This window comes from Lycorma delicatula, chromosome 12 (genome assembly GCF_047948215.1).
Source record: "Lycorma delicatula isolate Av1 chromosome 12, ASM4794821v1, whole genome shotgun sequence".
Taxonomy (NCBI): domain Eukaryota; kingdom Metazoa; phylum Arthropoda; class Insecta; order Hemiptera; family Fulgoridae; genus Lycorma; species Lycorma delicatula.
The window spans coordinates 44,536,025-44,558,293 of NC_134466.1; the positions used below are offsets into that span (position 1 = coordinate 44,536,025).

At 32.6% G+C, this 22,269-nt stretch overlaps 1 protein-coding gene across 3 annotated transcripts in view; it reads right to left on the reverse strand.

Moving 5' to 3' along the window:
- LOC142333050 (uncharacterized) overlaps positions 1–22,269 on the reverse strand; it is a 233,762-nt gene that overhangs the window by 11,774 nt on the left and 199,719 nt on the right. For 2 of the 3 annotated variants that reach the window (XM_075379856.1, XM_075379854.1), the window contains exons 7-10: positions 18,154–18,436; positions 12,059–12,188; positions 8,972–9,196; positions 517–659 (exon numbers count right to left, since the gene is read on the reverse strand). In XM_075379856.1, coding sequence (XP_075235971.1) covers positions 517–659; positions 8,972–9,196; positions 12,059–12,188; positions 18,154–18,436 — 781 coding nt within the window. The remainder of the gene's footprint in view (positions 1–516; positions 660–8,971; positions 9,197–12,058; positions 12,189–18,153; positions 18,437–22,269) is intronic. The other variant, XM_075379857.1, reaches the window with a different exon arrangement.

The window sequence follows — 22,269 nt, forward strand, 5'->3', positions numbered from 1 at the left end:
TATTTATGATGATATTCCGCAGTCATTAAAGCAAAAATTAGTGATTATATAGAAAAGTCCAAATATGCCCATTTTAAAACAGATACCGTCTGGATTGTTTTGTAAGAATGTAGTACAAACTTTGTACTTGTTTTTTAAACTGTCAGTCTCTGGTATTATTTTTTATATAACATTTCGTAAGATATTGTAGTTTAAAGATGAATAGTTTTCATTCATAATGTATATTTTAACATGATTATTTGTCAATTAAATTGAACTACCAGAGAAATTTTAGAGTCAAAGATATTCATATAATCGGAATGAAATTTAACTTCCAATAAGTTGTAAACTTGGCATGATGTGATCCTAAATTCTTACTTAAATAATCTAGGTTCAAATCTCGGCTATAAACTGATGTGTTTTTTTAATAAATTTATAATAATCTTTAAAAAGTACTGTAGATAAATAAAATTATTTTTTATGAATATCAATTTAGTCTATAATATATATGAAAATAAAATAATATAAAATTATTACCCAGTCTTGGCAAAATTTGACCAAAGTGTCATTATATATTCAGATAATACTTTTTCTTGTGTGTTATAATGTGGATAATTTCCGCTGTCTAATGGAATTCCAAATATGTATTGTAATTCTTCTCCGTGTACACTCTTTTCAATCTAAAACAAAATATTTAAATTAAATAAAAATTTATAATTTACATGTATATATATATATATATATATATATATATATATATATATATATATAGAGAGAGAGAGAGAGAGAGAGAGAGAGAGTTTAAACATTAACAAAAAGAACATTACTGAACTTCACAAAATTTTACGTTTCCCTTTTCCATTTCCCCTTGCCATTTCCGTCCTTTTCCCATTTCCTTTCCTCTTTTTATACTTTTCCCGTTTTAATTTTACCTTATTCCCTTTCACCGTTTTCCCCTTCCTCATTAACTTCCTCAATTTCTCTTATCCTAATTTTCCTTTCACCTTTACATTTCCTTTTCCCGTTTTTTTCTTTTCCCCATTTTCCCGTTCTTCCCTTTTTACCCTTTTCGATTTTTCCCCTTCTCTCTTATTTCCCGCGCGTAAATCGGTCCAGTAGTTTTTTAGACTATAGTAAACACATATATCGGAAACATTGAAATGGAATCGTAAAATATTTAGTATAGCGTTTGTTGCTTTTACGTCCAACAGATAGTGCTGTATTTAAAAAAAAAAAATCATGTTTTTACCTGTCACAGGTGTGACATCTTAGGTACATAAAAACACGTGCGTATTCGAATGCACCTTTGTGTCAGAATTTCAAAGCAATCGGTGAAGAACTTTCGGAGATTTATGATTTCGAACAAACGAACATTTACATTTTTATTTATATAGCTATCATCTATACTTGGTGATATTTAAATATGGAAACAACTTTTAAAAAAATTTCATTATGTGGGTTTTTAATTTTTGTCGGCCATATTAAATCAAATTTAATTTAAAAATATGAAGGTGAACATGACACATGATTTCGATTTAAAATTTTGCAAAACAGTGGTGGAAAATGTTTTCTGTTAATGTCTTCCTTATAGAGTTATAAGCATTCAAAGTTACAACGATGGAAAAATTGTGTTAACAATTAAACGAAGTAAAACGCGCTTCATGGTCAATTTTATTGAATTTTACATTCATAATGCATGCAATACGAACTTTACACAGTGCTACAATATTGGTAATAATAAGTAGTAACTAATAATTAACACAATAATAAATTATATGACTATATCAAGTCATATAATTATTTACTTCAAATATTACAATATTTATTTTAAAATTATTTTACCAATTTTTTTATATAATTTAATTCAAAAAAATCTTGCGGTATATCAGAGAATAATATAAATTTTTACTTTCGCAGCGAATATAGCTTGAACAGCAATATTAAAGGGGAAAGTATGGTAATCATATAAAAAATGAGGTTTTTTCTGCAAATCTTTACCTTTTAGGCTCCAATTAGTAGTTCATCTAAACAAAAAATCTAATTTGGACATTACATAACTTCCTTGTATGCCTATTGAATTACGTATACATATTTTTTTTAAATTAAAAGTACATAAAATTTTATTTCACTAATTACTTTGATTTTTTTCATATTTTTTTTTTATATTGTTATTATTGAATTACTTTTTATTGTAAAACATTTTTTTACAATCGGATAATAATTAAAAATAAATCAATATATTTAAATAAGAAAAAAAAAGTAGAAGTCCGATTCGAACCGATACGTCTTTCTCTTGTAAGATCGAAATATTTCATTAATTAAACTTTTATGTGGCTATAAGTCTGGAACCAATGAAAATAAGTACCACTTATGTCAAATCGTTGAAAAGCTCTTAATGAGAACTTATTACTGCAGTTAAGAAATAGTCAAAAATCCAATTTTTTTTTTTATTTTGGCTTTTTTTAGACTTTTGGTCCAGTCGATTGCAATAAAAAGGGTGATATGCACAACTAGATGTTAGATCAGTCCTAAATCCATAATTTCATCATTCTACGGCTAATAGTTTTTGAGTTATAGGAGTCACGCCGAAACTAGTCAAAATGGATTTAGGGATGATCAAAATGAATATTTTTGTTGAAATCTGAAAACCGAAAATTTTCAGGATTACAATACTTCCTTTACTTCGTACAAGGAAGTATAAAATTGGGAGGTCGGAGCTACCCGATGATGGTATGGGGGACCCTCAGTGTGTGAGAGGAAACATTCCGTGAGGTAAACACCAGATGTGCGAAACGCCCCTGGTGTTTCGAAGGTTATGGTCGGGAAGGCCAGCTGAGGGATGGGCTAGCTATCCAGAAGAGGAAGTCGGCGTGTCCTGATGCCACTAGGTAGACCCCGATGTGATGCTTCTATAGGAAGCTAGACCGGGATGGCAGGCTGGTGCCACGACATTCTGAGGTGACCGAGTCTTGCTTAATTGCCGGAATGGTTGACTTAGGAGTGTTCAAATCAGAAACAAAAATAAAAAGAAAAACAGCATTCAAAAGTAGTTAGCTCTTATAATTTTTTGTTTTTTTGTTTAACCTTCGGGTCCTTGGTTAGGTGGACCCGAAGGTTAATTTCGGGTTTCCCCGAAGATTTCTTCGGTGGAACCGAAGGTTAAGGTTCAGAAGATGAAATGAATGATTTGTAGCGTGTGTGAAAATGCCTTGCCTGACCGGGATTCGATCCTGGGATCTCCGGATGAAAGGCGGAGACGCTACCATTCGCCGGATCTTGTTTTTTTTTTTTTGTCTTCATTCATTTGACTGGTTTGATGCAGCTCTCCAAGATTCCCTATCTAGTGCTAGTCGTTTCATTTCCGTATACCCTCTACATCCTACATCCCCAACAATTTGTTTTACATACTCCAAACGTGGCCTGCCTACACAATTTTTCCCTTCTAGCTGTCCTTCCAACATTAAAGCGACTATTCCAGGATGCCTTAGTATGTGGCCTATAAGTCTGTCTCTTCTTTTAACTATATTTTTCCAAATGCTTCTTTCTTCATCTATTTGCCGCAATACCTCTTCATTTGTCACTTAATCCACCCATCTGATTTTTAACATTCTCCTATAGCTCCACATTTCAAAAGCTTCTAATCTTTTCTTCTCAGATATTCCGATCGTCCAAGTTTCACTTCCATATAAAGCGACACTCCAAACATACACTTTCAAAAATCTTTTCCTGACATTTAAATTAATTTTTTATGTAAACAAATTATATTTCTTACTGAAGGCTCGTTTAGCTTGTGCTATTCGGCATTTTATATCGCTCCTGCTTCGTCCATCTTTAGTAATTTTGCTTCCCAAATAACAAAATTCTTCTACCTCCATAATCTTTTCTCCTCCTATTTTCACATTCAGTGGTCCATCTTTGTTATTTCTACTACGTTTCATTACTTTTGTTTTCATGCGATAGTTCTCGCGTAGGACTTCATCTATGCCGTTCATTGTTTCTTCTAAATCCTTTTTACTCTTGGCTAGAATTGTTATATCATCAGCAAATCGTAGCATCTTTATCTTTTCACCTTGTACTGTTACTCCGAATCTAAATTGTTCTTTCACATCATTAACTGCTAGTTCCATGTCAAGATTAAAAAGTAACGGAGATGGGGAACATCCTTGTCGGACTCCCTTTCTTATTACGGCTTCTTTCTTATGTTCTTCAATTGTTATTGTTGCTGTTTGGTTCCTGTACATGTTAGCAATTGTTCTTCTATCTCTGTATTTGAACCCTAATTTTTTTAAAACGCTGAACATTATATTCCAATCTACGTTATCGAAAGCCTTTTCCAGGTCTATAAACGCCAAGTATGTTGGTTTGTTTTTCTTTAATCTTCCTTCTACTATTTATCTGAGGCCTAAAATTGCTTCCCTTGTCCCTATACTTTTTCTGAAACCAAATTGGTCTTCTCCTAACACTTCTTCCACTCTCCTCTCAATTCTTCTGTATAAAATTCTAGTTAAGATTTTTGATGCATCACTAGTTAAACTAATTGTTCTATATTCTTCACATTTATCTGCCCCTGCTTTCTTTGGTATCATTACTATAACACTTTTTTTGAAGTCTGATGGAAATTCCCCTTTTTCATAAATATTACACACTAGTTTGTATAATCTATCAATCGCTTCGTCACCTGCACTGCGCAGTAATTCTACAGGTATTCCGTCTATTCCAGGAGCCTTTCTGCCATTTAAATCTTTTAATGCTCTCTTAAATTCAGATCTCAGTATTGTTTCTCCCATTTCATCCTCCTCAACTTCCTCTTCTTCCTCTATAACACCATTTTCTAATTCATTTCCTCCGTATAACTCTTCAATATATTCCACCCATCTATCGACTTTACCTTTCGTATTATATATTGGTGTACCATCTTTGTTTAACACATTATTAGATTTTAATTTATGTACCCCAAAATTTTCCTTAACTTTCCTGTATGCTCCGTCTATTTTACCAATGTTCATTTCTCTTTCCACTTCTGAACACTTTTCTTTAATCCACTCTTCTTTCGCCAGTTTGCACTTCCTATTTATAGCATTTCTTAATTGCCGATAGTTCCTTTTACTTTCTTCATCATTAGCATTCTTATATTTTCTACGTTCATCCATCAGCTGCAATATATCGTCTGAAACCCAAGGTTTTCTACCAGTTCTTTTTATTCCGCCTAAGTTTGCTTCTGCTGATTTAAGAATTTCCTTTTTAACATTCTCCCATTCTTCTTCTACATTTTCTACCTTATCTTTTTTTCTCAGACCTCTTGCGATGTCCTCCTCAAAAATCTTCTTTACCCCCTCTTCCACAAGCTTCTTTAAATTCCACCGATTCATCTGACAACTTTTCTTCAGGTTTTTAAACCCCAATCTACATTTCATTATCACCAAATTATGGTCGCTATCAATGTCTGCTCCAGGGTAAGTTTTGCACTCAACAAGTTGATTTCTAAATCTTTGCTTAATCATGATATAATCTATCTGATACCTTGCAGTATCGCCTGGCTTTTTCCAAGTGTATATTCTTCTATTATGATTTTTAAATTGGGTGTTGGCAATTACTAAATTATACTTCGTGCAAAATTCTATAAGTCGGTCCCCTCTTTCATTCCTTTTGCCCAGCCCGTATTCACCCACTATATTTGCTTCCTTGCCTTTTGCAATGCTTGCATTCCAATCTCCAACTATTATTAAATTTTCATCTCCTTTTACGTGTTTATTTGCTTCATCAATCTCTTCGTATACACACTCTACCTCATCATCATCATGGGCGCTTGTAGGCATATAAGCGTTAACAATCGTTGTCGGTTTAGGTTTTGATTTTATCCTTATTACAATGATTCTATCGCTATGCGTTTTGAAATACTCCACTCTCCTCCCTATCTTCTTGTTCATCACGAAACCTACTCCTGCCTGCCCATTATTTGACGCTGAGTTAATTACTCTAAAATCACCTGACCAAAAGTCGCCTTCCTCTTGCCACCGAACCTCACTACATCCCCAACAATTTGTTTTTAAGCTTCTAACATTCCACGCTCCGACTCGTAGAATGTTATTTTTTAATTTTCTGGTGACCCCTTCCTTAGTAGTCCCCACCCGGAGATCCGAACGGGGGACTATTTTATCTCCGGAATGTTTTACCAAGGAAGGCGCCTCCATTATTGCTATGTGAAAATGCAGAGAGCCACATTTTCTTGGAAAAAAAACAGCTGTAGTTTTCCATTGCTTTCAGCTGCGCAGTACTCAGAGGACTGAGTGATGTTGATATGGCCGTTTAAGTCGTCCTGACTCACGCCCCTAACAACTACTGAAAGAGCTGCTGCCCTCTTTCAGGAATCATTCCTTAGTCTGGCTCTCAACAGATACCTCTCCGATATGGTTGCACCTTCGGTCCAGCTACTCTGTATCCCTGAGCACTCAAGCCCCCTCACCAACGGCAAGGTCTCATGATTCATAGAGGAGGTTTTTCTCCTTAACCTCCAAAATTACCTTCCAAGAAAATTGTTTGATTTTTCTACCTTTACTGTTTTAAATAGAAGAAACAAAAAAAAACATTCCACTAAGAAATGTACAACCGTTAAAAAGTTACCTGTGATTTCTTTTTGTTGGGGGGGGGTGAATTATTATTATTAAAAATTAATACTATTAAACGTTTGAATAAACCTAAAATAGTTTTGAAAAATTAAAAAAAAAAATCAATATTTTCAAACTTTGATCGGTTCCCCCACTCATAATATTGCTCCAAAATTATTTTTTTTCCTTTGTCGCTTGCACCACTACTATGCCTAGGAAAACAATTTAAAAAATTCGATTAAAAAATATGTAACAAATAAAAACATAGTTTTTTTTTAGTTTTTTGAGGAAGAGTGGGGAATTTTGGGAAAAATTAAAAAAAAATTGTAAGTTAAGTATGCAGACAAGTATTGAAAACTTAATATAAAATGGGGTTCATCTGAGATAATTAGATTTATGCTAAGTAGCGAAGCTAACTGGAAAAGAGTCGCCGATTTCGTCAGACAAGTTATTTCTCAAAAGAACACGGACGAAAGAAACCTGGGGTTTTAGTTAGGTTAGGGAAGGATGTACAGCCTCAGCGGTGAGAGTCGAAAAGCCGAGGTGTGTCGGTCTCGATGAGTCGCTGAGGACTCCAGGGGAAAAATAGCGATACAGGAATAAGTCAATTAAGAAAAGACCCGACACCATGCCACGACATAACTGGCGTGGTGTCTTAAAGGGTAAAAACTAGTGTAACTCTCAAAAGAGCTGACCAGAAGGCCGACCTACTATACCGGTATATAGCTGGTAGGTGGGAAGGCCTGTTAGAGTAAACAGACACTCCTCTGGGTGGCAGAATACCACCAAGTAGGACCGGCCCAGGGGAGTAGAGATAAAAAAAAAAAGTGGGGTTAGGTTTACAAACTTATGAGAAAATGTTATTTCAATAAACTATCTACCACCCTGAAGTTATTGTTAACCCTAAAAGTTCACCAACAAGTGCCTCATATATAAAAGTATACAAAATTTCATCAAAATCGGTTTATCCAGTAAAGTTATTAAATACGAACATTACTATTAATTTTTTTTTTTTTTTTTTTGGGGGGGGGGTTCCTTGGGTTATAAAACGTCAAGAAAATTTCCATATCCCATTTCTTGAATACCATACTTTTTTCAATACAGCTCGTATAGCTCTTTAGCTACGATTACAGGAAATTAAACAACGTTTGGTATCCAAGATATCAGCTAAAAATTTCACGCATCATAAAGTAGTATTTTTGTAATTATGTAGGTCCATTCTTTATTTTACTACTCATACATTGGTTTTCTTGGATTTTTTCCCGCCATCATCCCATTCGGTCGCCCTAAAGCATAAGACCGAATGTCTGTGCCACAAACGGCTACTGAGCCTCAAAACAGTTTAGCGACCAGTATCCTAACATAGCTTCTAGAGATTACCTAACAGCGTGAGCGGACTAAGCGCGTACACCACCGGCTTACGTGTCTCAACCGATCACTTACCATATATTTACTAAAATGGGTAGGCGCACCCCGTCGACTACTAAATATATATCTGACATCCATAAATTAAAATTTAGTTTATCAAGACAGCAATTCGCTGCCACGCCTAGGTCGCTTAATCAAGTACCTGTCCACCATATTAAAGCGCTTGGAATTGGCTGGTGGTCAGCTATATATCTCAAGGTTAGCTTCCCACAGCAGTGCGTTAGGAGTTTTTCCCTCAGCTAAACTACTAATGTCGGTTGAACATAGCAACCGCGCATTAAGGACTCCCACACGGTGCTACTCACATTTTATTTTACTACGTAGAATCCCTCAGTTTTGAAAATTTAAGCCTTTTTCATACTTTAATATCACTACGTATATACAGAGTAATCGAAAAATGTTGCAGCAATTTAAAAATATCGTATCTCGGAAACTACTGGGAATAATCATACGTGTATTTTTTTTAAATTCACCAACTCTAAAACGGTTTTTACATACCACAGAATGTCTCAATATGAGCTAAGTTGGTCGCTCTGCGAACATCCAATCGATGATCGAATTCTGTCCTCTGGATCATCGCAAGCATAACTGTGCCAGTAGCAGCGGTGATCCGTTGCCGTACATCCCTGATTTTTTCACTATAGACAATGTTTTTAACGTATCCCAATAGAAAAAAGTGTAATGGTGTCAAATCTGGGCTTCTCGGAGGCCAAAACACTGGACCGGCTCTATCAATTCAACGGTTAGAGAATTTTTCATTGAGAGCGTATCGAACGCTTAGGATAAAGTGCGGGGGCGTATTCTCGTAAGTTCATCAAATTGGACAAGAAACTAACATTGCTGTAATGTTTTAACAAGAGGGTGAGCCCATATATATTTTTCATTTTATATATATATATATATATATATATATATATTTACAATCTCAATATACTCAAACATATATGTAATATACTTACAGAGCGATATTCATTCACTTTGCTTCTATGTCGAAATAGATAAAAGTACGATTTTGGATTTGCTTGGGAATGAAAATTTGCTGTCTTTACTAAAGGTGCTGCAACTCTTGCATCAGATAATACATTTAATATAATATTACGATTTTCTACCGCCGATGAATATTCATTTGATCTTAAATTTGTATATTGTTTGATAGTTTTTGCTAAAGCTATATATGGTGAAACCTGTAAAAAATAAAAGAAAATAATATTGGAAAATTTCATATAATGTTCTTAAAGAATTTATATGTTTTAGCATAATTTTTTCCTTAAAAATATATACATATATATTTAGACAATGCATCATAAAAATGTTATAGATATGCAGTACGTGTTAGAAAACAATATAGGTTTCTATGCAACAGTTACAATAAGAAAAAGACTTATCACCAAAAGTATTATCATTTTTGCTAAAATGGTTTAAACAAACGTTAAATATATTAACAGTATACCAACCTAAATTTCCTGGAAAAAATAATTTTTATAAACAAAAAAAAACTTCTGTCTTTAATATCAAATCTCTTTTGATACTATATCGATGATAGATTTTATAATTGCCGATGTCCGCGGCGGAGTTGTAGGGTATCGGCTTTTCATTCGAAGGTCCCTAGTTCGAAAATGGTCTCAATTTGCTTTTTCCCTTTGTTTTTCCTGTTTAGCCTCCGGTAACTACCGTTTAGATAATTCTTCAGAGGATGAATGTGGATGATACATATGAGTGTAAATGAAGTGTGTAGTCTTGTACATTCTCAGTTCGACCATTCCTGAGATGTGTGGTTACGAATTTTTCGTCGTCAAAGGTGTGTGTACTTTAAGTTATTCTGGTTATTATTATTCTGTCTTTTGTAATTTAGTTTCTTTTTCAGGTATATGAAGCCTGAATACTTTAATTGTTATTTATCAGTATTATACTCAGAATAATGTGGAAAATTAACAGTGCGGGGGTCTATGGGACGGAGGCCTGTGGGTAGACGGGGATGGCTACCGAAGCGAGCTCTGCGGGTGTCCAAGTCGCCGTCCCCCTACAATGGCCAGCGAAGCGAGCTCTGCCGTCCTGGGGTAGGCCTCGCGGCCTACCCTGGATCCGGGGTTCCTTTGGGCTTCGTACTCCTCATACGTAAAGAAAATTCAATTTCATCCCCCAGTCTTACCGTGTGGTGGAAATAGGCTAAGAATTCTAATTTACTTTATATTTCAGTATAAATTCCATTAAAAAATAATTTTTGAATATTTATTTTAATTTTATTTTAAATTAACTAAATAATAAAAGGAAGGAAAATAGTTTTTTTTCTGTTTTTTATTTAAGTGTGGAAATCATTAATAATTTTATAAAATGAAAGTAACAAAAAATAATGATAGTAATAATAATAAAGAAGACAAATAAAATGACTAAATAACTGAAAATATTTGAAGAGGATAGAGTAAGTCGTATAATAAAATCAGCAAAACAATTATAAAAGGACGTTTTCAACTCATTGTTTAACAAAGTTTTTTTTTTAAAAAACCTTTGCTTACGTTTGAATCCGTAAGCAGAAAAGTTAATATTTATATCCATAATTTAACAGATCAAGACAGTTTTCTGCCGCATGCCTCATGGGAAGTTAAATTTGCACAACGCTATTCGAACTGAATTTTTTCTTTTATTTTATTTTTTTTACTCCTTCATCTTTTTTATTCTGTTTCATTAGTCGATCTAGCTTCTTTCAGTTTTTATTTATAAATTATTTTATAAATAAACCTCTTGCATTTGTATTTAATTTAAATTTAAATAACAAAAAGAAAAATATAAACAATGGAAAATAAAGTACTTTAAAATAATAGAATAGTGATGTCCATTCAAAATAAATTTTCATAATCTGCATAAATATAATTATAATTAGTATAAAAATATAATAAGAAATTATAATTTGCTATTAAAGTGTTTCAAACATTAACACTTTTTATGTAAAATTCTTATATTTTTTTCTAAAGCTTCATTACCAATTTCTCTTCATATTCATCATCATTATTAAAAATAGATTAAAATTGTTATTAATTTTACCCAGTTTTAATAATAGACCAACTTTTAAATTATTTAAAAATTACAAAATTAATATCAGTAGTTATAAAAAAAATGAATACGCATTTCGAGTGCTAAACTTATCAGTAGATGAAGGAAAATATTATCAAACGTAAATTTTCTAATATCAATTATTGATATAAAAATTAGAAAGGAATTTTAAAAATATTTTTTTTTTTAATAAAATTTTGTGTTTTATGGTAATAAATCAAAGGTAACAGGAAAAACAGAAATATGGGAGTGAAAGAAGTCTAGTCAGAAAGACAGATCTTTGATATATGATTTTACAAAAGGATGTTAAAATTTAGTTCTAACAGAGACCTTTTTTATTTTTTTATTTAACCTCCGGAACCATCGTAAGATATTACTTCAGAGGATAATATATATGAATGTGAATGAAGTGTAATCTTGTAGTCTCATGTTGACCATTCCTGAGATGTGTGGTTAATTGAAACCCAACCAACATTTTCTGGGTAGATTTGACAATCAAAGAGCCCTTGACCACTTTCATAACCACTAAACCACTTTCATATTCCTTCCACGTAGTATACAAACGCGGAGTAAAAAAAAAACTACGTTCCACCGGCACGCCAGGGTCGGCACTGCGGGAGAAACAGTACTCTCTCTCCCTCGCAGCCTCGCGTGCAGCTTCCTACGTGCACATGCACACAACAACCAAACACCACACCGCTGGAACTGTGAATCACGCGGCTCCATACAAAGATTTTTTTTCTTTTTCATAAACTAGGGGATGGCTACTGATATTAAACTTAAGGATTATATAATGTACAAATATAAAGAAAGAACTAAAAAAAAAAGGACTAATTATATTAAATGTTATCGATAATATCAAGTGGAAATAGGGGGTGCTGCAATTCCACAGTGCCTATACGTGCACCGCCACTGCCATAGATATCATTTTATTTTATCTATCTACGATAGATAAAAATTAACCTTATGACTATAGAATATATTTATTTATTTATTACCTCATATTTAGCACGGATATAATCCTTTAATAGTTTTGATTTGTCTTCCTCCAACATTCCTTGTGCTAATGAAACACCATCGAGTAAATGATAACTTTCAACTTCAGTTAAACCGTACATAAGTTCATATCTGAAAATTATTTTTATTAATATAAATAATTATATCTATAAAATAATTAAAACAACATAAGATGATGAAACTAGAAGTAAAAAAGGAATAGAAGAAGGTATTTACATAAATAGATAAGAAAGGGATAAGTTATTTGCGAACGTGGTTAATATTTATCTTCAGGAATCAATTTATAAACTATCTGCCAAAAAATAATACTTCGTAAAATGGAGGTACACTTGTTCAGATATTAAAATAAATTTTTATGAAGCGTTAACTTAATTTTTTTTACTTCCCATCGAATGTATGGAAAATGTATTAAAGAGGAAAATATGGTATTCGTGTCAAAAATTAGGTATCGAGTTTTTTTTCTATTCTTTACGTTCTTAGGATTCAAATAGTTCATCTAGACCAACAAACGTGTGAATGTATGTGCGTACGTATGTCGCACGGGTTTTTAATCTTATATTGATCAAACCGATTTTCTTAAAATTTTACTAAAATATTTCTATACATGGGACATTGATCATAATAAACTTTTTTTAAAAATTGGTTCGTGGTGGAGGTTTCGCGAAAAACTCAATTTCAATTTTCTTCAGAGACACTAAAGAAAAAAAGGTTTTATGTGGCAAATTTGTTGCATAAGGGTTTTATTGGAAAAATGTAGTAGAAATAACAAAGATGGACCACTGAATGTGAAAATAGGAGGAGAAAAGATTATGGTGGTAGAGGAATTTTGTTATTTGGGAAGTAGAATTACTAAAGATGGACGAAGCAGGAGCGACATAAAATGCCGAATAACACAGGGGAAACGAGTCTTCTGTCAGGAATATAATTTGTTTACATCAAAAATTAACTTAAATGTCAGGAAAAGATTGTTGAAAGTATATGTTTGGAGCGTTGCTTTATACGGAAATGAAACTTGAAACTTGGACGATTAGAGTACCTGAGAAGAAAAGAAGCTTTTGAAATGCGGTGCTATAGGAGAATGTTAAATATCAGATGGGTGGATAAAGTAACAAATGAAGAGGTTTTGCGGCAAATAGATGAAGAAAGAAGCATTTGGAAAAATATAGTTAAAAGAGACAGACTTATAGGCTACATATTAAGGCATCCTGGAATAGTCGCTTTAATATTGGAGGAACAGGTAGAAGGAAAAACTTGTGTAGGCAGGCCACGTTTGGAATATGCAAAACAAATTGTTAGGGATGTAGGATGTAGGGAGTACACTGAAATGAAACGACTAGCACTAGATAGGGAATCTTGGAGAGCTGCATCAAACCAGTCAAATGTCTGAAGACTAATAAAATTATAAAAGAAAATTTATTTCATTTACATACTTTTACTTTTTTTTTTCTTTTTAATAACAGTAATGAAAAGCATTTATTTTAAAAGTTGTTATAAATACAATTAATACATTAGTGAAAATTTATTGTTTCCTTTATTTTTTATGTTTATTGGTTTTTTTTTCTTGAAACAAAACATTTATTACTGTGAGGGATACGTCCACTCGTTCCTGCTAATACGCACTTGTTATCTACATTCATTTGACAGGCAAGCCCCTACGTGTGAGTTCCTATTTGTGTGTTATTGTATTTTATTATGTAAGTGTAAGTTTTATACGATACTTGCCCGTCTCGCGGCGACCCCTGTGTTGGTATATACATGGAAATGTGAATGAAAATGATAAAATGAAAAAATTTTAAAAAATTTTAACACGAAAAATTCCCACCCGTCTTCGCGAGACTAACTTGTTTGTGTTATGTTTTAGGTATACTAACAGGAAAGGAGTGGAGGTACCCTTTGTAAAATCAACTTAAAATTCATTCCAGTGACAAAGCAGTTGTACGTGTAACATCTGTAATTCCTATTAGAGAAATGAGAATTTATTAACAACGTTTCTGTAGCAACAAAATTAATCTATTTTTATTGTTGAGTAATTTTTTAATTATTTTATTTCGAAGAGTTATATAAGAATTAGAACTTAGTAATTAACTAGCTAGACAGACGTTTTGTTGGCACGCCCTCCGGTGGTAGACCCTCCTGGCGTGTGGTGTCTTGTAATGGGATTATTAGGTGTCCAAAATTGATTACCTCTTGTGTAAAAAATATTTTTTTTTAAAGATGAAATTGGATATAACGAAAGTTAAATTGGAAATTTAAATCTAGAAATTGATATTAACGCATCGGGGTTTTTCGGTAGTGATCGGTAAATTCCGGTGCCTACTTTTTGGTTACAGTTCATTATTTTATAAAGAAAAACAATCACATAGATAAAAAATATATTACTAATATATATTTCGCATATATATCGAATATAAAAATATAATAAGCATACACCTGATCACCACGGTCAGGTGTTTAGTATCCGGAATCATCGTTAGCTATTACTTCAGAGGATGAATGAGGGTGATATGTATGAATGTAAATGAAATATAATGTTGTACAGTCTAGGTCAACCGTTCCTGATATGTGTGGTTATTAAAATCCAACCACCAAAGAGCGTTCAAATCCTAGTAAAAGCAGTTAATTTTATTCGGATTTGAATACTAGATCGTGGATACCGGTGTTCTTTGGTGGTTGGATTTCAATTAACCACACATCTCAGGTATCATCAACCTGAGACTGTACAAGACTATAGTTCATTTATATTCATTTATATCATTCTAATTCATCGTCTAAAGTAATTAATACCTTATACGGTGGTTCCGGAGGCTAAACAGAAAGAGAGAGAGAGAGTGAGACTGTAATTCTTGGGGTAAAAGACATATTTTTATGTTTCTAACCTAGTCAAAATTTATCTAAATTTGATATGTTTTGTTGTTATTAAACTTCAAATTTATACATTGGCATCTAGTTTCTGTATATTTTAGTCATACTGTTTATTTCAGAAAAATGCGTGTATATACTTATGTACGCACGTAAGAATTTATATTTCTTTGTGCGAATAAAAAAATAATTTTTTATTCATTCAAAAAAATTTGAACTGAGTCAAACGATCGATAGACCACATTAAATACCATGAATAAAAGTTTGAATAAATAACAAATTAAATAAAATAATATTTATTATATACAGTTTAAAAAGTATTGAAGTATTCGTTGTTATATAAAACAAAGTTCATCGAATATATTTTGATTAGTTTAGTTCCAGTAATTTTTCGGAAAAATTACGTTATTTATATTTGAGCACCCTTAGAAATAGTACAATTGGATAACTTGGATAACTTCAGACTGAAAGAAAATAATAATCATAATAAAAAAAAAAATATACTCTTACTAAAATCTAACTTCATGGTGTGTTACATCGGCGCGCGCAACTTCCGTAACTTGCTGAAAATACACTCTGATCAGTTTCTCCTAACGCGCCAAAAGAAATATTACTTCAAAACTTTCTTCAAGTTTTTCTTAAAACCTTTATATGTGCATCCCTCATTTATTAAAGTTATTTTACGCCAAACATAAAGTAGCGTGTTTTCAATCCCATTTGAATTTTTCCCCAAATGTTTCAAAAACTAGTAAAAATCCATTTCTTGTACCTATTTTTTTTTTTCAGTTTTTATATGAGATTTTAAGTAAAACTTCTAAATTTCTCAATTAATTTGGGTGACATGAATTACAGTTTGGCTTAATTTTACCAAAAGCGTAGAAATCAGGATGAAATATTTCGCCAGATGACACTCGTTAACGAAACGTTCCCGTAAATATGTTTATATGAAATTTCTTCTTTATATTCACTAGTAGAACATGTTCTGAAATTTTGTTACATTCTTCATGAACCAACCAATTTGAATGTGTTAACAAGATCTTAATAACTAACTATAAGATGCTTTTAATTAAAAAGTTGTCATTTCAAAATAATGGTTCGGCAATTTTGCCATTATGTATAAGAAAATAGAGATATTATTGGAAATGAAAAGTAGTTCTTTTTGGAGCATTACTTTTGCAAACGTTTAACATTTTTTTTTGTCTATCTTATTATATGCAATCGGTACCTCAAAGGGGACCACAAGTAAATCTGATTAATGATAATCACGTGAAGAGAGGTCCCCGATGAAACCTCTCATTAAAGCAAACATAGATTTAGTACCTCATATATAGAAAAAGCACTTGTATAATTGGCCCAAATTAAGTTCAGTACTCAACAAATCACAGCGTCAGAAAAATATCACGGGTAAAATTAAAAAATAAAAACAATGTTATTATATAAAATGAACATAATAGAAATAATTCTGTAATTTGTAGATGATTAAAGGGACGTTCACTTCGCAGTGGCAGACCCATCCTGTGTTCCCACTCTAGGTTCCTTCTCCTGGTCACTCCTAAATCAGCAATTACGACTCCCTCCGGAGAAGGGGGCGCATTGCTCCCACCTAACAATTAGGGTCCCGTTGTGGCGAATTCCTGCTAGCCTATGAAGCGTTAGCACCGAAAGGACTTTAGTGGACAAACGGAAGGGGAATTACGTCGGGAGCACAGGTTTTAAAAGCCTAGTCTCCCGCGGTCGGACCCAGAAATGGGTTTGAGAACGCTGGTACAAACGGATATGGAATGCTATTCACAAATCCGTTCATAAAATATAATCAAAACTTGAAACTTAGACCCGACATTAAAATAAACCCTTGAAACACGCCCGATTAACAGAATCATACAGCAGTAATGGACACTGTGCAGGCTCTGCGATTTGAAGGGAGAATTTATGAAACTCCCGCCACTTTCGTTGTTCCGTGGTCACACATCAACCAGGTCCACCACACGGAAACGTTTTAATCGCCTGATGTATCGCTGTCCAATAGATTTACTGCCAGATAATTTATATGTTTATCTAATCTCTGTTAATACCACGAGCTAATTTTTTGGATTTTTTCGTGAACAGAAGGCAATCCTAGATAATCATGAATTTTTCTACCGCTAACAAACCACGGCGCCTCTGTTGTGGTCCTCAAAAATTTATTTTGGAATCTATGAATTATTTCAATGTTGCTGTTACTTGTCGTTCCTCAGAGCTGGATCCCACATGTCCAAATAGGTTTAAGGATTTGTATATCAACATTTTATTAAATAAGGATAACTGTGTGTCTTTGCCCAGTAACCAGTTTAGTTCCCTATACTTGATTTTAAGCTATTTTCTTTTTTCTACCACGTGGCCCTTCTACGTCAGGCGACGATCTATGTGTAAGCCAAAGTACCGTAACTGATCCGTATGAGGGATGTAGACGCCATTCAGGTGGATAAAAACCTCTTCTCACCATAAATATTACTTATCTTGATTTGTTCTGATTCACCCCCATTTTCCATTTCGTCTGCCACGCGCCGATCTCATCGAACTCTGATTATGGTTTAGCAGAACCTTGATTTGGATCTTCATCATCAGCTAGGATAGCCATGTCGTCTGCAGACGATGTGACGGTGACGTAATCCGGAGCAGGAAGGTCTGATCTAAAAACTGAATATAGAACAGGCCCCAAAATATAGCCCTGAGGAACTCTCGACTTCGTTTAGAAGAACCCAAATAATTCCTGATTGAACTTAATCTGGGATCGTCAAGCTAACTTTGCAGGACTAAGTAAAATGGTTCAGGGAGGCTCTGTTATACCTTATACAGTAGTACAGGCAGCCAGACGTTATCAAAGGTCTGCTGAACATCCTAAAACGCTGCTGAGCAGTACTAGAAATTTAAAAATGTAATTATTTTTTATAATTTTTCTAAATCTCGAGAAATCATTACTTAAATATGAAACAAATTTTATAATCAACAAAATTATTTTAAGTATATAGGAAAATGTTTTTAAAGGTTAGACTAGCTAAGCGGTAATTCAGGATTACCATATATTCGCGGTAATTCTCTCAGGGTTCTCAACAAACAATTTTTAAGTTCTTATTTCTGTAAGATATATTGTAATTTTTTTTCGTTTTCTTTTTTTTACATTTTAATATTTCAACAAAATTAAATAAAATAATAAAAATAAATAATATAATATATTTACCTACTAAATAAATTTTTATATGTAGTCATCAACACAGCAGGCTCATTTGGTACAACTGTACCATCAATTACTGGTCCAAATGGTGTTCGGAATGGCGGTGCAACAACTTTAACTGCCATAATATCTTGCAATCTTTTTCTTCTTAAACATGCAGGCATTTCATCACTAGTTTCTGGACAGTTTAATGCACTCGCTACTTGTACGGTATAATGAATTGGATTTACCGTTAACGCCCAATCAGCAAGTGCTGTACCACTCATTAATATTGCTCTGTGAAATAAACCTGGTAAATAATAATGATACGAAAAATCAAGAATTATATTTATATAAGATAATAAACAACATATAAATTTAGGTAAGAAAATTTTTATCTTATTTATACTACTAAGTTTAAAACATTATGTACTGTATAATTTTGATGAGAGATTGAAGGAATAATTAAAAAAGATAAAAAAGACATACTAATAAAAATATTTTTGAAAATACTTCATTTTCCTGTAGCCTTTTTATGTTTTTAACAGAAACAAATCTCAAAAACGGATTGAACTAAAATGCCATATAATATGTAATTTGGCATACTCTTTTTTTTTTGTCTTCAGTCATTTGACTGGTTTGCTGCAGCTCTCAAAGATTCCCTACCTACACAATTTTTTCCTTCTACCTGTCCTTCCAATATTAAAGCGACTATTCTAGGATGCCTTAGTATGTGTCCTATAAGTCTGTCTCTTCTTTTAACTATATTTTTCCAAATTCTTCTTTCTTCATCTACTTGCCGCAATACCTCTTCATTTGTCATTTTATCCACCCATCTGATTTTTAACATTCTCCTATAGCACCACATTTAAAAAGTTTTTCATCTTTTCATTTCAGATACTCCGATTGTCCAAGCTTCACTTCCATGTAAAGCGACACTCCAAACATATCCTTTCAAAAATCTTTTCCTGACGTTTAAATTAATTTTTGATTTAAACAAATTATATTTTTGACTGAAGGCTCGTTTCGCTTGTGCTATTCGGCATTTTATATCGCTCTTGCTTCGTCCATATGTAGTAATTCTACTTCCCAAATAACAAAATTCTTCTACCTCCATAATCTTTTCTCCTCCTATTTTCACATTCATTGGTCCATCTTTGTTATTTCTAATACATTTCATTACTTTTGTTTCGTACTTGTTTATTTTCATGCGATAGTTCTTGCGTAGGACTTCATCCACGCCGTTCAATGTTTCTTCTAAATCTGTTTCACTTTCAACTAGAATTACTATATCATCAGCAAATCGTAGCATCTTTATCTTTTCACCTTGTACTGTTACTCCGAATCTAAATTGTTCTTTAACATCATTAAGTGCTAGTTCCATGTAAATATTAAAAAGTAACGTGGATAGGGAACATCCTTTTCGGGACTCCCTTTCTTAGTACGGCTTCTTTCTTATGTTCTTCAATTACTACTATTGCTGTTTGGTTCCTGTACATGTTAGCAATTGGCATACTCTACGAAATAAATAAAACTCGGTTTACTTTTCTGGCAAATATACTTAGAATAGCTATATAAAATGGGAATTTTGTGATCATCTCAAAAATTGTGTATCAGTTTTTTTGCAACTATTTACGTTTTAAAGTTCAACGAAGCAGAAGCGATAAAAAATGCCGAATATCACAGGCGAAACGTGCCTTCAGTCAAAAATATAATTTGTTTAAATAAAAAATTAATTTAAACGTCAGGAAAAGATTTTTGAAAATATATATTTGGAGCGTAGCTTTTTATGGAAGTGAAACTTGGACAATCGGAGTACTAGAGAAGAGATGTGTTACTGGAAATTAATGAAGAAAGAAGCATTTGGAAAAATATAGTTAAAATGAAAGACAGACTTATACGCCACATATTAAGGCACCCTAGAATAGTCTAGACACCCGAAGCTTCACGAACTGTATATTTAATAATTTTCGAGAAACCTGAGGTAAAAATTAAAAGATTGGGGATCGAAACAAACTATTTTAGGTTTAGCGTAAAATAAGTTTATTAAATTATCAATATACACATAAAAGTTTTAACAAAATTTCAAAAGCATTGGTTTTAGAGTAAAACGGTATGAATAATGTTCACGGAAATTAAATACAAACCTATTTAATTGTTTTATTTTGTTACTTTTAATACCTAATTAAAATTTGCCGAATTTTGTTTTAATAAACTTCGAAATTCTTAAGTTTGTATTTAATTTCCGAATTTTAGAAAAATATACAATTAAAAGCTAAAAAATATCAGGAATAAGATGTATAAAATGAAAATACAGAAGAATAAATAGGACAAACAAGAGGATAAATCTAAAAAAAAATTTCACGCATATTTTAAATTAGAAGTTTTTGAAAGATGGTGCTGTAGGAGAATGTTAAAAATCAGGTGGGTAGATAAAGTGACAAATGAATAGGTGTTGTAGAAGAAAGAAGCATTGAAAAAAATATAGTTAAAAGAAGAGATAGACTTACAGGGCACATATTAAGGCATCCTGGAATAGTCGCTTTAATATTTTAGGGACAGATAGAAGAGAAAAATTGTGCAGGCAGGCAACGTTTGGAATATGTAAATTAAATTGTTAGGGATGTAGGATCTAGGAGGTATATCGAAATGAAACGAATAGCAATAGATAGGGAATATTGGATAGTTGCATCAAACCAGTCAAATGACTGAAGACAAAAAAAAACAAAGTCCAACTTGTTCATGTAGATAAAAAAAACATTATGTATGTATGCGTGCGTGCGTATATGTGTCACCGTCCTTTTGGCCATATTTCTCAAAATTGACCTAACCGATTTTTGTTTCAAAATTGCCTCAAATATTTCTTCTATTTATTAGACATTGATCATGTTAATTATTTTTTTAATCAGTTAAGGAGGAACATTGCAAAAAAACTAATTTCGATTTTCCTCCAAGAAGTTTTAGAGAAAACTTAGTAAAGCAAATTTGTTAAAATCTAAAAATGCTACTATTAAAATTGAAATATGTCTTCTTTTTTCTTTTTTGTTGCTCTTTCTCTCTCACTCACTCACTCTCTCTCTCTCTCTCTCTCTCTCTCTCTCTCTCTCTCTCTCTCTCTCTCTCTCTCTCTCTCTCTCTCCTCCGTTTGGTTTAAATATTTTTCAGTTATTTTTTTTAAGTTTATAGTTTAGATACACAGCTACTAGGAAATATAAATACTTGAAATTATAGGCCTCGGACATAAAATGCAGAAATTTTTTTTCTTATTTTAGCATCTACTGAAAAGAGCGTTATATTTTGAGAAGCTTTACTTAACTAAATTTTTTAAGCTTAACCTATACATAAATTAAAAAAAATCTAATAATTTATTCTCTACCTCTAAAATACGAGTATACGAGAGTCGTATGTGTTTACAGCAGGAAATTTATGTAGTAATTTAGTGTCATAATTATTAGGTATATTATTGTGAGAAATTTGATACTAATTTACTATACTAGAATTAACAATTAATATTTAATCGAATTGAACGTAAAGTGGAGGACATGAAAACAGACACAAAATTACATCAATTTTCTGCCGTAACTCGGCTATTGTTAACCGATTTAAAAAAAATAAAATGTAATTTTATTTTAATAAATATAAAATGCCGAATAGCACAAGCGAAACGAGCCTTCAGTAAGAAATATAATTTGTTTACATCAAAAATCAGTTTAAATGTCAGGAAAAGATTTTTTAAAGTATATGTTTGAAGTATCGCTTTATATGGAAGTGAAACTTGGACGATCGGAGTATCTGAGAAGAAAAGATTAGAAGCTTTTGAAATGCGGTGTTATAGGAGAATGTTAAAAATCAGATGGGTGGATAAAGTGACAAATGAAGAGGTATTGCGGCAAATAGATGAAGAAAGAAGCATTTGGAAAAATATAGTTAAAAGAAGAGACAGACTTATAGGCCACATACTAAGGCATCCTGGAATAGTCTCTTTAATATTGGAAAGACAGGTAGAAGGAAAAACTTGTGTAGGCAGGCCACGTTTGGAATATGTAAAACAAATTGTTAGGGATGTAAGATGTAGAGGTTATACTGAAATGAAACGACTAGCACTAGATAGGGAATCTTGGAGAGCTGCATCAAACCAGTCAA